General features: G+C 38.3%; 1 protein-coding gene across 3 annotated transcripts in view; it reads right to left on the bottom strand.

The window, feature by feature from the left end:
• The window catches only part of mprip (myosin phosphatase Rho interacting protein), a 269104-nt gene that overhangs the window by 180093 nt on the left and 70475 nt on the right, over window positions 1–18536 (bottom strand). For all 3 annotated transcript variants that reach the window (XM_052032879.1, XM_052032878.1, XM_052032880.1), the window contains exon 4: window positions 6751–6902. In XM_052032879.1, the coding sequence (XP_051888839.1) occupies window positions 6751–6902 (152 nt within the window). The remainder of the gene's footprint in view (window positions 1–6750; window positions 6903–18536) is intronic.

Raw genomic sequence — 18536 nt, 5'->3', positions numbered from 1 at the left:
TACAAAAAAAGGGACAAGGATGATCAATGCTATTATACCAGATTATTAATAGGGAGGTCAAAACAATATCTCTGAATTCAGGTGAGGAACAGTAAAAAGTCAGAACAGAAATAAAATTAAAAATTTTAGCAACAGGAGAGTTATGATTGAAAATGTTTAATTATCCAAAAATAATCTATAAAGATGTGAGCAAAGGAGCTTTTTTTTTTGGCAATGTAGTTGTAATTTTCTCAATCAATCCCAAAATAGGAAAAAGTGCTGGCTGTCCTAGTTTCCGTAATGAGGTAGAACAGGTAGGTTACTTAATTAAATTCAATGTAAGAAAAGGAAACTAGAGTCAAGGATATAATAGCCAGTAAGCACAAATAATGAAGTAAACATGGAATTTACACAAATAACATGGAATGAAAAAGGTAGAAAACTAAAAATGGAAAACATTTCAAGAGTAGAGTTAATATTAAGTACATTTCAGTAAGGCTCAATAATAAGACTTGAATGAATAGCAAGGTTAGATCAAAGTTGAAATATTAAGTAACAATTTCTGCTGACTGTTGTCTGGAATGATTGGAAACAGAACAGTGTAAAAGTTGAATGAAGGGAAATGAGATGCTGTCACTTGCCTTCAATACCTAAGGGGTCCATGTGAACTAAAACAGTAACTATTTAAATTTTCAGTCAGTATTCCAGATATTGGTGCAAATTAAACTGTTTAGAAGTGAACTGTTTGCTAATGATTGCACAATGTACAAATCCATTTGCAGGTCCTCAGCAAATGAAGAACTGCACACCTGTATGCAGCAAGACCTACACAACATTCAGGAATAAGTGGCAAGTAAAATTTGCACCACACAAGTGTTAAACAATAAACAAATAAGTGGCATGAGAGAGTTGATAAATGTGTGCTAATTTTCCAAGATTTCCCAGATTAAGGGAATGTTCCATTAGATAGGATAAAAGCAGACCTTTCTCCTTTATTGTAAAATGGAGACAAAATAAAAGCAGGAAACAGCAAACCATTGGGAAATTTTTAGAAGCTATTACAAAAGACGTTGTGGCAGGGAACTTAGAAATATTTAAGGTAATTAGGCAAAGTCAACAGTTTCATGAAAGGAAAGCTATGGTTGATCTACTAATTGGAGTTCTTTGAAGTAGTAGTATGCTGTGGATTAACAGGAACTAATGGACATACTAAGGTTGCCAAAAAGCATTTGAAAAGGTGCTGCATCAAAAGATTATAGCAGAAAATAAAAGTTCATGGTGTAGAAGACAAGTCTACTGAAGGTTGAACATTTATAATAACAGTGAGTATTAAACACTGCAGCTTAATTAAGTATTTGAAAGAGTGAAACAAAAGTTAAGTCTTGAACAAAAAGTTGGCCAATGAGTCAGAAACTGTTTGTGGTAAACTGGGCAAATCTGCCAATGGGGAAATTGGCAGATCAGATGGGAGGTATTTGGAAGGTAATTTAATGAGATACTGAACAAGCTTACACCCTTAAAAGGGTAAGAACTCCACTTGCCAAAAGATGGTCAAAATAGGGAATCACACAAAACTAAAAGAAAAATATTTTTGAAAAATGATAACTAATGCAAATGCTAGCAACTGGGAATATGCAAAGAACATCAAAAGTGACATGAGAGCTACAAAATGGAATCATGAAAATAACCTAAGGGATATTAAAACAAGTACAAAAGCACTTTAGAATTACATCAGGAGCAACATGGGCCCCTCAAAGACAGAAAAGGTTAACACAAAGAGAAAATAAACTGACAGAAATTACAAATGATTACTTTGTTGTACATTTAAAGCAAAAGATAGAGAACAGAATCCCAACATCCCAAGAAAAACACTAAACCAGGGACAGAGACTCTCAAAAATGTAGGCAAACCAAAGATAAATCAAGAAAATAATCACAATTAAGAGCTACTTAAGAGAAACAGTTTCCACCCCATGGTTTTAAAGAAAGTAGTTGAGAATAGTGCAGTTGCTTTAACTCCAATTTTCTCTCAACCAATTTTGTTTCAACTGGAAAACTGCCCATATTACTCTGCTATATAAGAAAGACGAAAGTGGGAAGCCAGGACATTAGAGCCCAGGTAGCCTAGCATGTGTCATTTGAAAATTACATCAATTATAAAGTGAAATTTGCAGCTGATTTATACAAATTATGCCAAATGAACGTGAATGAATTTTTTGAAAAATGATTGAAGTCAGGGAAATGCCCATGCATATAGACTTTAATGACTAAGATAAAGACTTTAAGACTTGCACAGTGTAGAAGTCATGATACTAATAAGTCTACAACAGAACCAATCTCACTGAAGAATGGTGTCAAAGCTGCACCACTGACCTCACTTTCAACAAACTTCCCATGGTAGTGGAACTAAAAGTTCAGAACAAATGAGAAACTGTTCAATCTAGAGCTACATTCCAGAATCAATGTCATATAAACATTAGTGGTTGAGCTGCAGCACACAGACAAGACTTGCGTTTGCTACCAATCCCCAAGACATTCTTAATTTATTCACAAAAGCATGCAAGAGAATGGGCCTTATACTCATCATTAGCAAGACCAAATTCCTCTATACCACACTGCCCTCTGAGAATAATGTCAATGAGACCCTGGAAGATATGATCCACTTTCCATAGTTTGGGAGCCACCTTCTAACAAAAAGGTATTTGTTTATTATGTCACATGCATCAAGTGAAAAGCTTTTGTTTTGCATGAAATCCAGACAGATCATACCATACATAATTACATCAACGTAGTAAAAAAAAAAGGTATGTAGAATATAGTGTTGCAGTTACAGAGAAAGTGCAATGCAGGGAGACAAAAAATGCAAGGGTCATGACAAGGTAGATTGGGAGATCAAGAGTTCATTCTTTAGCATACGAGAGGTCCATTCAAGAGTCTGATAAAGTTGGGATAGATGCTGTCCATCAGTCTGGTGATTTGTGCTCTCAGGCTTTTGAGTCTTCTGCCTGACGGAAGAGGGGAGAAGAGAGAATGACTGGGGTGGGAGGGATCCTTGATTATGTTAGTTGCTTTCCAAAGGCAGACACTGTTGATGAAATTGAATGCAGCCTTCAATGCAACAATACAGGGCAAGGGTATTTGAAGATCAAGACCTTAGACCTGGCACGAAACTTAGCCTACCTGGCAGCAGTGATTCCTAGCCCTTTGTATGCTTCCATGACCTGGATTACTAACAGCAGGCATTGCAAGACACTGGAAAAAAAAATCCTACCCAGTGTTCTCTGGAGAATCCTGCAAATTCACTGAAAGGATAAATGAGCCAATGTCAGAGGCTCTTGCAGGACTGTGACTGCAGTTACTCTCAGTCAGCTACACTGGACTAGCCATGTCTTTTGCATGCCTGACACCACACTCCTAAAATACTTTTTTTGCTCAGTCATGGGAGAAGATCACCAGTCAAAGAAAAAAGTCAAGGATGTGCTCAAAGCTTCTTTGAAGAAATGCAACATCTTAACCAACTCCTGGAAAGTGCTGGCCTATGACCACTCAAAGTGGAAGAGCAGCATTGGGGATGATATTGAGAAACTTGACACCATGAGGAACACAGAAGACATGCAAAAACAGCAGAAGCAGCAAACTATCCCACAATCTTGCCCACTGATCAGCCACCATGCAGCCCATTAGTGGAAGAACCTATAGTTTCCAAATTGGACTTCTCAGCTACCTCAGAATCCACAAAATAAGAGAGTGGAAGCAAGCATTCTCAATCCCAAGTATCACAGCTTGTAAATGCTTTCTGCAGCCAGCTAAGAGTCTTTCAATTCTTGTTTGGGGGATCTTCGCCCATTCTTCCTTGCAAAAGGCTTCTAGTTCTGAGAGATTCTTGGGCCGTCTTGCACGTACTGCTCTTTTGAGGTCTATCCACAGATTTTTGATGTAGTATAGATCGGGGGACTGTGAGGGCCATGGCAAAACATTCAGCTTGTGCCTCTTGAGGTAGTCCATTATGGATTCTGAGGTGTGTTTAGAATCATTATCCTGTTGTAGAAGCCATCCTATTTTCATCTTCAGCTTTTTTTTTAATATACAGTGTAACGTTTGCTTCCAGAATTCACCGGTATTTAACTGAATTCATTCTTCCTTCTACCAGTGAAATATTTCCTGTGCCACTGGCTGCAACACAAGCCCAAAGCATGATCGATCCACCCCCGTGCTTAACAGTCGGAGAAGTGTTCTTTTCATGAAATTCTGCACCCTTTTTTCTCCAAACTTTCCTATGTCCTCACCACAAAATTCAGTGTCAGATGTTTGCAAAGGAACATCTAAACAAGCCTGATGCATTTTGGAAACAAGTCCTGTAGACTGATGAAGTTAAAATAGAACTTTTTGGCCACAATGAGCAAAGGTACGTTTGGAGAAAAAGAGGGTGCAGAATTTCATGAAAAGAATGCCTCTCCAACTGTTAAGCATGGGGGTGGATTGATCATGCTTTGGGCTTGTGTTGCAGCCAGTGGCACGGGAAATATTTCACTGGTAGAGGGAAGAATGAATTCAATTAAATACCAGCAAATTCTGGAAGCAAACATCACACAGTCTGTAAAAAAGCTGAAGGTGAAAAGAGGATGGCTTCTACAACAGGATAACGATCCTAAACACACCCCAACATCCACAATGGACTACCTCAAGAGGCACAAGCTGAAGGTCTTGCCATGGCCCTCACAGTCCCCCGACCTAAACATCATTGAAAATCCGTGAATAGACCTCAAAAGAGCAGTGCATGCAAGACGGCCCAAGAATCTCACAGAACTAGAAGCCTTTTGCAAGGAAGAATGGGCAAAAATCCCCCAAACAAGAATTGAAAGACTCTTAGCTGGCTGCAGAAAGCATTTACAAGCTGTGATACTTGCCAAAGGGGGTGCCCAAACTTTTGCTTTGGTCCCTTTTCCATTTTTGTTATTTTGAAACTGTAAGATGGAAATAAAAAAGTAATCTTGCTTAAAATATTAAAGTGTGTCATCGTTAACTTTATGCCTTTTGGAAATCAGGTCATCTTTTACTCGCTTAGCTATTCACAGTAACAGAAATTTTGACCAGGGGTGCCCAAACTTTTGCATGCCACTGTATGTACTGTCCTCAGCTTTTAACATTTTAGAAAAATATGAAGATTGTAGAACCAGCAAGAGTGATGCAAAGCTTTTTTTTAAATTGAAGACCAAGACTGACAAATAACAAAAGTAATTGGTTTATATTCAAGGATCCCATGGGATGATGACAAAGCAGCAGCTTAGGTTCCAACCACAATTTTCTAAACATCAGTTGGCAGGATAAGTGTGCCAAAAGGAAATAATAGGCCAGGTCAACTTACTTCAGTAATACAGAATATTATTAAACAGTCAATAAACATCAAGCTAGTCACATGAACACTCAAGTAACCTTACAGAAAGTTTTCAAGAAATTATAAAGGATTGATGTAACATTTACATGGATTGTCAAAAAGCATACAATAAGACCATGCAGTAAATGTGAACCAATTGCATAAAGAGATGGTTATATAGCAGAAAGCAAATAGCAGAAGAAAAGGGTTCCACTTGTGTTTATAGAAATTGAGAGAACAAATCAAAATGTGAAAACTAAAACAGAGGACATGCCAAGTTGTGAGAGAGACAGTAAAAGACAAAGTGCAGAAAAAGTCTAAAAAGGCAGGCATGTTCATTTTAAATAAAGGTGTGAATCAAAATTAATTAATTAAATTGAAAAGAAAAGAGCTCAATTAAAATAGAGGCAAAAAGTGTTTCTGTGAAACAACGAATGATTCTAGATGAAGATGGAAAAGATCATTCATGCTATGTTTAATTAGTCACCCCCTGAATTGACAGCAGGTGCCACGCTTGATATGCTCTAACCAACAGCAACTTGTCATCAGTTTTAACACACATTAACACCATCCACCTTTTCCACTCTGCAATGCACTATCCATCCATTTAAAGGTTGCTTACACATAAAAACAAAATGCAAACACTTATAAATTTCTTTCATTCAAACTCAACAAAACCTGTAAGAATACAAGGACTAGGAGAATATGTAGAACATATGGTCAATTCAAAAGTCATGGCTGATCTGATCTTTAGTCTCAATAGCATTTTCCTACCCAATCCATAACCCTTGATTCCCCTATAGTCCAAAAATCTCTCTCAGCCATGAACAAGGTGTCAGCATCAAAACATACAAAACATTTAAAAGACATTTCGATCAGTAGGTAGATAGGAAAGATTCAGAGGAATATGGGCCAAACACAGGCAAATGGGATTAGCGTAGCTAGGCTTCTTGGTCAGCATGCTGGGCCAAAGGGCCTGTTTCTGTGCTGTATAATTCTATGATCACAACTCTGTACCAACTCTTTCTATCCGCTACTTGGACCTTAGACCCTCCTGGTCTCCACTTTTTCACAGATCTTGCCTTTAAATCTCTATACTCAGTTTCTCTGCAACTTAATCTTGTTTCATTTCGAACTTTTCCTAGTTCTAATGAAAGGTCTATTGACCTGAAACATTATTTCTCTCTATGGATGCTACCTAACCCGAGTGCTTAGGGTATCTTCTGTATGTGTTTCAGATTTCAACATCTGCAGTATTTGTGCTTTTCGATTACATTTGGGCAATGCTGAACAAACAATATTTCATCACAGATGTGTCCGTTAAACCCTTTGAGAAACTGAAAGGTCATCTTCAATCAAATATGAAATCAAATTGAAATATAGAACATTTTAACTCACCCATTAATTATTTCTTTAGATTCTCCACGAATGAAAAATTCACGCTCCGGGGTTACAATGCAGAGTGCATTCTTCTGACCAGTCTTAGGTTCAGCATCAATGACGTCTGTACATTGGTTCATGTTGACTGTTCCTTGTGGCAGAGTGCTTGGCTGAAAGACAAGAGATCAGATTATAATTAACAGCAAAAGGAATCAACACTCACAGCACAATATCCCTGCTGATAGTAATATTTATAATTTGGTAGTATATTACACAAGAGGGTGCTGTGGAGGTTTAAAGTTCTATACAAATTTGAATAGATTGAAAGCAAAATACCACAGACAAAACAAGAGTATTGCAAACTCAGATTCAAGTATTTTGATGAATCAAGCTGGAATGAGTAGCCAAAGCAAAATCTTAAAGCTTCGCACTAAGCAGCTCCAAGCAGATCTCCTTTAAAGTTTAGGTCCAGGGATGAGGTACTTGAGCTAGAAGGAGCTGGTATTGTTCTGCTTGAAGCAAGAGGTTCAGGGATGATTTGATAAGGGTACACAAGTTTGACAGATTAGACCTGCTGAGGATTTCTCATAGCTCTGCATTTCAGCTTTCACTTTGTTTGTGTGCCCAACCAACCAAATGACTTAATCTTCAGTTTATCCCTGGCAACCATGGCCTCACTCTGATAGAGATATTCCCTTTGTCCACTTTTCCCTCCCTGAAACTTCCTGCAATTTAAAATTAACTTATTTTCTTTTGCTCCCAATACTGAAGAAGGGTCTTCAACTTGAAATGTTAACAGTTTCTCCTTTCACAGATGCTGCATGACCTGAGTGTTTCCAACATTTCTCGTTTATATTTCAGATTCGCAGCATCTGTTACTTTTTGATTTTCATTCTTAACGATTCTGACTTCAAACTAAAACACTCACCCACAAAAGGTCAAATTAAATGAATAGTTGCATTACAGAAATTAGCCAGTGTTAAAAACAAATTGCTGCAAGAACTCAGCAGGTCAAGCAGCACCTACAGAAGGGGATGGTCAAAGTTTCGTGTCAAGTCCTTGCATCAGGACTGAGGGGGTAGAGGGAAGATGGTCAGTATATAAAAATGAGAGGGAGGGGTGAGACAGAGGCTGGTAAGTGACAGGTGGAAACAATAGGGAAAAAAATTAGATGAACACAAGAACAAAAATACTAATTTCTTTTAAAAAGGGAAAGTGATATTATTGTATTACCTTGTGCAATAAGCCAAATACTGCAACACTTTCACTGACAAATAAATAGTAATCTTTTATTAAGGAAATCTCACCAGAAATGGTTTTCAACTCAGTGAAAATTACACACTGATTTTACATACATTTTGTAGAGGTCTTGAAGTTTTAAACAAATGAAGGATAACTTTTTAATGTATTAACAAGAAATTTTCATTTACTCAAAAAAATCAAATCATGATTTGCCAAGCACATGTTCATAAATATAAAAACTGCTTAAGTAACCTTTTGCCATTTATTTGCTGTTGAGTTGAGACCTGGACCCGAGTATTTTTGGTCCAGAATCAGAATAACACAGCACGGATGGAAATCTTTTGGTCTGCCGAGCCTGTGCCAGCTCATTCAATAGCAATCCAGATAGTTCGATCCCCCAAATTTGAACTTCTTTCTCCTTTTAAATTTTATTTTGAAGGTTACTAATTATTTTGCATTCACCGCCCCATTAGGCAATGCACTCCAAACCCCTCGAGTTTCTCCTGATGTTGCTTCTGGCTATTTTGCAATTTGATCTTAAACCTATGGCCTCTCAATTCAAATGGCTTCGATTTCATGGTTTGTTAAACTTGCAGCTGCTCATGGGTGTTTCCACTGCAGTTGACTGGGTCTGATGCATTACTATCTACTGAGGATCTGGAACCCATGCGAGAAATCAAGGAATCACACATTTCCTCAACTAAAAGGATCAAAGAATCCTCACTGCAGCATGCCGTCCAAACCAGGAAGTATAAGTCAAGATTTTTTTTTACATGATTTTTGCATTAAATAAAGCAAAGATAGGAGATAAAACACAAAGTACAGGAAACTGCTTTTTGTTTTTAAATCACCAACAATTAAAATCAGTTTTAATGATTCAACATAAAACAATAAGACTTAACTAAAACTCCTCAAACCTGAAGAAATAAACATTCATCTTTCAACATATTTTGTGGAAATTCACACCTTTTCAGTGTCAATGCTTAATCCAGGGCAAAATACTGTTTGTGGACCAGCAGGATGAATCAGAACCAACTTTGATGAATATATTTACATACTAGAGCGCTGATATCTTTACATTAGCCCCAATGCAAAATTTTGCAGTAGTGTTTTTCAGGTTTAGGATGCAAAGGGTATTTCTTAGCGATCCAGAACCGTTTTCTTATTTACAAGTTCTGTAAAACGTGGAAAGGAGTCTAATATAGAGGTCTGCTAAGGTACAAAATTAAAACCCACCCTAAATTTAGCTAATCCAAACTACACCCGAGACAGATAACTTACATTTATAATGATGTTCAGACATAGGGATCAAAATAATAATCTCAAAAAAGCTATCAATCTGCTTGACGATGAAATGTCAAATATCTATTCAACAGAGGATCATGCAGTAGTACTAAGGAAATCACCCTGTCCCAAATAAAATACCAAGACAGCCCAGCTTGACATAAATGTTAATCTCTTAATCAGACATATGTACTGACTTTGGGTCGGTGGTAAGGGTGGGGTGCATGAGCGTGATCAAGATGCCAAGTCCCAGCTATCCTTTCCTCTTGATTCTCTCTCTCCAGCAGGGTTGAATTATTAATCGAACATAACAGGTCTTAGTCAAGCAGGTAGTACAAATACTGTGTAGTTAATTCCTTACTGCAGTTCAGTTTTAATTGGCAGAACAAAAACGTAGAATCTCAGAGCATTACAACCAGGATACTACACATTTCGTGTGTAAAGAGTCTGAATCAAACTAGAAATCTTCAAGATTATCTAATGAGTAAAGAGAAAGCAAGTTGACAAAAAAAGTCTGTAATTTTATTTTAAAGTTTGCAAATGATGTTGAAAAATATTGCTGTGAAAACTGTGTGTGTATGTATGGAACAAGCTGCCAGAGGAAGTAATAGAGGCAGGTATAATTATGACATTTAAAAGACATTTGGACATATGGATATGAAAGGTTTGGAGAGATATGGGACAAGGACAGGCAAATGGGACTAGCTCAGCTGGGAACTTGGTTGGCGTGGACAAGTTGGGCTGAAAGGCATGTTTCTGTGCTGTACAGCTCTGACTCTATAACTGTTCTTTTCAGTCATGCATTTGACTTGAGATGAAGAAACTTGTTGGGGTAAAGTTGACCTGTTATCCTACTGTGCCATTCTATCTGCAACAGTCAATTTGTAGAAGTGACAGGCAAGTGAATGTCAGAAGAGATTCAACACCATCAGATCCAATAATAGTTCTGGTGCCACTGACAGCCTAAGTCATCAGCCAAAGGTTTTAGGTCTGGAGAGTGAATATGAAAAGCACTTTGATTTAGAGAATTAAAAAGAATCAAATGAAATGAATGATGGAGGTGTAGAATCAAACACCACAGCAAAAAATTATTTGTACTATTGTGTATGATGAGTACACAACAGATGGAAAAGCACATTACTTAGTGATTATATCTACAAGTGTTTTTAACACTTGTAAAATTTATATGGCAGGTTAGCTAAGCATCTCATACTTATGGAGGTTGATGTTTGCACGGTCTCGAAACAGACCAACCAGGAAGTCATCTAACCTACTTGTCCCATCACGTATGGAGTAATTAAACTGGCTCAAAAATTAAAATTATGGTCTTTGCTGAACTAGTTTTGGATGGATAGAACAACTGAATTTGGAAGCTGTCAGACTTTTGTGCAATGAATAAACTTGTTTACAGTGCAGACAAACAAGAATCAGTAACATGGACAGAAGAAATTTCAGTAAACAAATAACATGTCTCCTCTTTTCAAACTCATTTCAACCTTCGTGAATTGAGAAATCAGACAAAACTATTATATGGAAACTAAATAAACTTCTGGCATAATCTTAAAATTATTACACCAAACCTCTGCCCAATATAATCTTTCTAACTCTGCATCAAAGTACCCAGCTATTACCATTATCCCTGCAGAAGTTATTAACCAGAAGATCTCTCTCTCAACTTGCAACAGCAGTAATTGTGCAATTTGCTCAATTAAGCAATAAGCTGACCTAATGCTCAAGTAGTGAATTAGCAGAGTATATACCAAGTATTTTGTTTATTTTTTGGAACTGTTAACTGGATTTTAAAACACACATTTGTGTGCATATCCAAAACAGAATGCAAAAAGGAGGGAAACTGGAATGAGGATCAGGCCACCAAATAGTGCAGAAAAGGAATAAATCCCTAGGGAAATTACAGAGGTATGAGAACTGTACAGTGGTAATAATGGGAAATTGAAAGTGCTCCAATATAAACTGGAGTAGTATTCAAGCAAAGATGTGGAAGAATTTTCAAAAATCTATGCAGGATACTTTCCTCTCACAAGGTTTCTAGCCTCATAAGGAAAGCATTGCTGGATCCTTGGAATGAGGTCAATTTAAATGACCCAACTTCAGTGTGGGGTAGACAGGGAACAGCAATCATATTATATGCTTTAGATTAGTAATGGAAAAGACTAAAACACAACCCAGGACATAACAAATTAACTGAAGGAGGGCTAATTTCACCAGGTTGCAAGATTTAGCCCGAATAAATCGAACATAAATGATTGGCATGCAAAACTGTAATAGAACATGGGGCTTTTTTTTAAAAAAAGAGGTGATGACACTGTACAGGTAAATTTGCATAAGGAGATATCATAAACCAATCAAACCCACATCCCCCCTTTGCACAAAAGGGAATATGAAGCAGAAAAGAAAAAGGGGCAATTCAGACTGTTAATAACTTTCTGCATTTCATGAATACACACACCAAAGTACTGCTTTTTACCAACTTCTTCTAGATTCTGACATAGAATAACAGAATGATTATAGCACAGAAGGATATCATTCAGCTGATCTCATCCCATTGCCTCTCTACCAAATCTCTGGTTCTATAATTCTTCATAGCTTTACAAAATTTTTGCCTTCTGTGTATTTATCCAATTCCTTCTTGAAGATCATAATGGAACCTGCTTCTAACACATCTGCAGGCAATGCATTCCAAACTCCAACCACATACTACATTAATTCTTTTTCCCCCTCATGTCATTTCTCTTCCCTTTTTGTTTATACCCATGACCTCTCATCAACTCCATCAAAAGGGAACAGACTCACACTATCCACTCTGTCCAGGCCCCTCATTATTTTATATACTTCTATCAAATCTCCTCTTAGCTTCTGTAGCGTTCCAGACTCTCTAATCTAACCTTGTAACTGTAGTCCCTCATCCCAGTTCTTCTGGAATTCTTTTCTGACCCCTTTTTAATACTTTCACATCCTTCCTGTAATGTGGCAACCAGAACCGAAAATATCCCAAATGAAACCTGATGCATTTATTAAAGGTTCAGTATAATACCTCTGCTTTCTTATTCTATACCTCTGTTCATAAAGCCCAGAATTCCAGATGCCATATTAACCATTGATTTGTTCACACATCCCCAGGCTCTTTTATGCCTGCAACGCTTTTAGAATAGCATCTTTTATTCTATATTGCTCCCCCTCATTCTTCTAAGGGAAGAACATTTGTTACTTTTCAGTCCTCTGGCAACAGCCCCATACTTAAAGAGCACTGAAAGATTATGATCAGTACCCCTGCAATTTCCTTCAGTACTTCCCTCAAAATTCTAGAATGCATCTATCCATGCAGTGACTTAATCACCAAGTTCTGCCAACTTTTCTAATACCTTCATGCTGACCGTTTAAATTACCTCAGCTATTCCTCCTTCACTTTGGAGCACCCTCTTTCCTGGAGAAGACATACAAAAGTATTAAGTACCTTGAAAGTATCCTCAGCATCAATGTACACGTTCCCATTTTTGTCCCATTTGCAGTTTCACTTACTTTTGTTCTCATACACTATCTCACATTTTAATTTTCGCTTCCCATGATTCTTTTATCATCAGCCTGGTTCTTGCTGATAATTAAAATGCCAGCACATGTCAGACGCAGCTTTTTTTTTTGCTTGATCTTCCTCTATTGCTTTCATTGTGCAGGGAGCTCTGGATTTGTTCTTCCTTTGTATTCATGGGAATGTCCTGCAACTGTACCCAAAACATTTTTCCTGAAAAGCTTTACTTTCTTTAAAAGCTGTTACAGTTTAACCTCTCAATTTTTAGTTTCAGTTTAACTGGCCTTCCTCCAATTAATTATTGAAAATTCAGTCAATTACGTTATGTTGCAACTTTACAATACACCAGTTAGACTGCACTTGGAGAACTTTGTGCAGTTCTGGTTGTCATACTATGGGAAAAATGTGGTTGCTCTGGAGCGAGTGCAGAGAGGAGTCACCTGGGCATTTCTTGCATTTGAGGACTTCAGTTATACGGAAAGATTATATAGGCTGGGTTTGTTTTCCCTGGAGCAAAGGAGGCTGAGGAGTGACCTAGTAGGTGTATATAATATTATAAAAGGCATAGATAGGGTAGATACTCAGTCTTTTTCCCCTATGGTAGGGGTATCAAAAACGAGAGCATAGGTTTAAGGTGAGGGGAAGAAGTTTTAAGAGGATGAGGGTTTTTTTTCCCCCCTTACACAGAGGTGAAGACATCTGGAACTCACTGCGAGAGGTGGTGGCGGAGTCATGGAGTTATATAGCACGTAAAACCGGTCCTTCAGCCCAACTCAACAATGCTGACCAAGTTGCCCAACTGAGCTAGTCTCATTTGCCTGCATTCGGCCTATTTCCCTCTAAACATTTCCTATCCATGTACTTGTCCAAATGTCTTAAGTATCATAATTGTGCCTGCCTCTACCAATTTCTCTGGCAGCTCGTTTCATATGCACACCACCCTGTGTGGAAAAGGTTGCCCTCAGGTCCCTTAAATCTTTCCCCTCTCACTTTAAACCTTGGCCTTTATAGTTTTGGATTCCCCTACCCTGGGGAAAAGACTGTGGCTATTTACCTTATCTATGTCGCTCATAATTTTATAAACCTCAATAAGTTCACACTTCAGCCTCCTGCATTTCAGTGAAAATAAGTCTCAAGCCCATCCAGCCTCTCCTTGTAACTCAAACCCTCCTATCCCAGTAACTAGGTGGTGGAGTTGGATACAATCACATTTAAGAGACATTTAGAACAGCACTTAAAAATAAGGATATGGACCTCATGCAGGCAAATGGGATTAGTGTTGATGGGCAAGAAGGTTAGCATGAATGTGATGGGCTGAATGCCCCATTTCTATGCTGTACAACTCTGATTCTAAATCCTTGGGGGAATTTAGGAAAAAATTAATTTGACCAGATCCTCAAATCTTATGGCTTCAAAGGCAACTCAGAAGCTGGATAATCTTCAGTTAACTTGTCACTTCCTCACTCACTTAAACTTTTCCACAAATCAAAAACTCTCCACTTGATTGATTTAGTGCAGCTCTAATACTACTGAAGATGTTCACACAATCCAAGACAAAATGTAATCCACCATCCTAAGCCTTCATTTCCTCCACCATTGCTATAACAGTAGGCAGTCCACAAGATCTACTTCATCAAGATACCAAGATTTCTTCAACAGCAACTCCTAAAACAATATACATCATAGAAAAAGACAAGAGATATATCAGGCATGAGAACATCTGCAAATTCCTTTCCGAATTACACACCAAGCCGAAGTGAATACATACTGCCATCCCTTTAATATCACTGGGTTAAAATTCTGGAATCCTTCACCTTAAATCTCCATAGGAATACCTCCACCACACACATCCTAGTACAAAATGCCACTCCCCTCTACAGGGGCAGGAACAGAAAAATAATCCTGTGCAAGTTCTGGCTGATCTTGAAAGGAACAAAAAAAAACATTCTTCCCATGGAATTTGTTGGCAATAGGTCCATGCACCCACTATCAGAAGAGCAAGGGTAAAAGGCTACCATTAAACTAAACAAGTTAACAATATTTCCAAAGGTAGGAATGCTAAATAATGTTATTTATCTATAATTTGTATACATTGATGACTAAACAAAAATCTACAGAAACTTCAGTTTATAAATGTACAAGAGACAAGAACAATGTAACTTCACTCATGAAAATAGGATCAATTAGATAATTTAATAAACTGAGAAAGTAGTTTATCACGTCTAGAATATAGTTAAGTTAAAAAGTGTCAAATCCTTATGCTTGTCAAATTCTTGAATAACCAACCACCAACATTCCACCAAATATAAACAGCTGAGAAGATCAAAGAGCTGAGTGCAAAATACAAAGAATTAACCCTTCTGTTCCTGTATTCAACAACTTCTAGTATTCCCACTGCAACTTGAACGAATTCAGCTGCATAAATTATTTTCTCCTTGTTGCAAAACATTGTACAACTATTTCCAGATCATTTCACATCGCTCCAGAAATTCAGGGAAACACTTCCACGCCTGGGACACCTTTGCAACTCTGACAATTTATTTGTCAGGGGCCCACAGGATAATAATTTCCACATGTAATAGCTTTCGGAGAACAGGGATCACAGTGTCCCAGAGCACTTACCTTTGTGCACTCCCAGAACAACAGCTTATTCACACATCACTGGACTAGGATGTTGGCCAAGTAACTTACTTGCCTCCATTCTTGCCAACTGACCCCACAAATCATACTGGCACCAGCTCAATTGCCACCTCCAGCCTTGCAATTTGCCCCAATTGCTGCTGTCCCTGATCGCATCCTTATACCCACCAGCGATGTTCTCTTCATTCCTCACCCAATCTTACATGGGTGTGCAGCCCATCTCAAAGTCCACGTCCTATTCCCAATCCTACCTCATCACCACCAAGAATCAGCCTCTAAATCTTCAGTGCTTATTCTCCTCAACCAACTCCATCCTTTGTGCTCCCTATCCCACTACATACAACCCCACCAGATTTTGGATTGCAATGCAATTAGGTCAACTTCTACAACTGAGCCAATGAGGAAGTGCCAGGGAACATGTTTGACTCCAGAAGTGAAACACCTGTCTTGCACCCAAGGGAGCTGTCAGCATACTATTGCCGTGCCTTTTAGCACTAAAACTTCCAGACATACTGTGAAACTATCACCTGGTAGCTCTGACATCCACTATCATGAAATGCTTCAGAGGCTGGTCATGGCACACAACTCCAGCTCCCAGACAACCTTGACCCGCTGCAATTCACCTACCCCTGAAACAGTTCCAGAGCAGACACCATCTCCCTGGCCCTACACTCATCTATGGAGCATCTGGGTAACAAAGACACCTACACCAGATGGCTACTTATTGACTACAGCCCCACCTTCAATACCATAATTCCAAGCAAGCTCATCTCCAAACTCCTAGACCTGGGACTCAAAACCGCCCTTTGCAACTGGATTCTCGACTTCCTGACCAACAGACTGCAATCAGCATGGACAGACAGCAACACCTCTGCCATGATCATCCTCAACACTGATGCCCAACAAGACTGTGTCTTCTGCCTCCTACTCTACTCCCTATACACTCGCGACTGCATGCCAAATTCTGCTCTAACTCCATCTACAAGTTCGCAGATGATACCATCATAGTAGCCCAGATCTCAAATAGTGATGAGTCGGACTACAGGAAGCCGATAGAGGGGCTGGTGGTATGGTGTCAGGGCAACAACCTTTCCCTCAATATCAGCAAAATAACAGCTGGTCATTGACTTCAGGAAGTGGGCCGGAGCACATGCCTTAGATGTATGTATCAAATGGTGCTGAGGTAGACATGGTTGAGAGCTTCAAATTGAGGCGTAAACATCACAAATAGCTTGTCATAGTACAGCCATGTAGACACTATGGCCAAGGCAGCGCACCAGCTCCTCTACTTCCTCAGAAGGCAAAAGAAATTCAGCATGTCCCATTAACCCTCAATTTTTATAGATGCGCCATAGAAAACATCCTATCCAGACACACCACAGCTTGGTATGGCAACTGCTCTGCCCAAGACCGCAAGAAATTTCAGAGAATTGGGGACACAGCTCAGTCCATCATGAAAATCAGCTTCCCCTCCATGGACTGTCTGCACTTCTCACTGCATTGGAAAAGCAGCCAACATAATCAAAGACACCTCCTAATCTGGATATTCTCTCTTCTCCCCCCTTTCCATCAGGCAGAAGATACAAAAATTTGAAAACGCATACCACAAGGCTCAAGGACAGCTTCTATCCTGCTGTTATAAGACTCTTGAACAGACCTCATGCACGTTAAAGATGAACTCTTGTCCCCTCAATCCATCTCGTCATGGCCCTTGCCCCTTTTTATCCACCTGCACAGCACTCTCTCTGTAACTGTAACACTATATTCTGCATTCTGCTACTGCTTTACCCTTGTACTACCTCAAAGTACTATGTTTTGAAATGATCTGTATGGATGGCTTGCAAAACTAGGTTTTTCACTGTATCTCAATACGTGTCAATAATAAACCAATAATAAATCTTAATGGTTAACATCCCTGCTCAGAATGAAACAGCCTATATAATTTAGATCTCATGCACAAGTTTTCAAAATGGTGTAGCACGAGCAAAATTGATTTGAGAATTTAATCAGATTGTTGCTTTCTAATCCTATCCCTTAATCCTTGAAAGTACACTCTTCCATCTGTACAATATTCTTCAAAGCACAGGATGCCCAAATGATAACTATAATCCAGCAATGTGATAAACTCAACTCTAGCAGGACAGACCAGCAATGTTACATTATTTTCCTCTTTGTAAATTAAATACTACCATATCATAAAGCACATCACAGCCTACGTATAAACCAACAAAACATTCGGTCTATTATTTGAATAAGCAGTTGTACTAGGGGATTATAATGTAATGCATTGACATTTTAAAAAAAAACGACTTTGGATCCTCCCTACATTTATGGTAACCATGGAAGTCACAAAGGTGCAAGGACAAGAAATTTAAATCATTTTATTGCAGTATAGCATGAAGTGCGAATGTTTTCCACTTTCACGCCTCAATCGGTTTGCTGGAGGGTTTGAAAAAAATAAATGATTTGGCTTCTTTGCATAATTTAATATGTACATATTTTATTGAACAGAAAATGCTTTTAGATTTTCACGTGCATGCTAGCTTTACTGGTTTATAGATGTATGTCTGCAGCTTTAATTTTGAGGATTTTTGTGGATTTGAAGTTCATTGTTGATTTCTATAAAGCACTATGTTAACTAGTCTAGTTATTACAAAAAAATTAACAGTAAAGAGGCAGCAACATATTTTCCATTATTTTCAGCAGTTAAGCAGCTTTACCAAATGATGGAAAAATTTACTAAGACTATTCATCCATTCTATAACCATTTATAGCCTAACTGTCCATTTTTAAACAGCACTCTTCATTCCCTGACTTGTTATTTTACGAATAGATACTAAAGCGCAAAACCTTTGGAATGCAAATCACAGACGTGCCCACAGGGTCTGTGGTTTTTATGATTCAAGGATAATTGTTCTTAAGAACTTGCAGTAACTACTGCAGCCTATTGCTACATAGCCTAATATGGGAATATTGATACAAAGCACAGAAAGGGTTCTAGACCAACAAGTTTTACAGTACCACTTTGCAAAACAAAATTAAACAGGTTGTTCTCTATTTTTACAACATATTAAAGTCAGAATCTGATGATTAA

This window comes from Pristis pectinata, chromosome 18 (genome assembly GCF_009764475.1).
Source record: "Pristis pectinata isolate sPriPec2 chromosome 18, sPriPec2.1.pri, whole genome shotgun sequence".
Lineage (NCBI taxonomy): Eukaryota > Metazoa > Chordata > Chondrichthyes > Rhinopristiformes > Pristidae > Pristis > Pristis pectinata.
The sequence above is the reverse complement of the archived record's forward strand: the minus strand, read 5'-3'. Positions and strand labels throughout refer to the sequence as shown.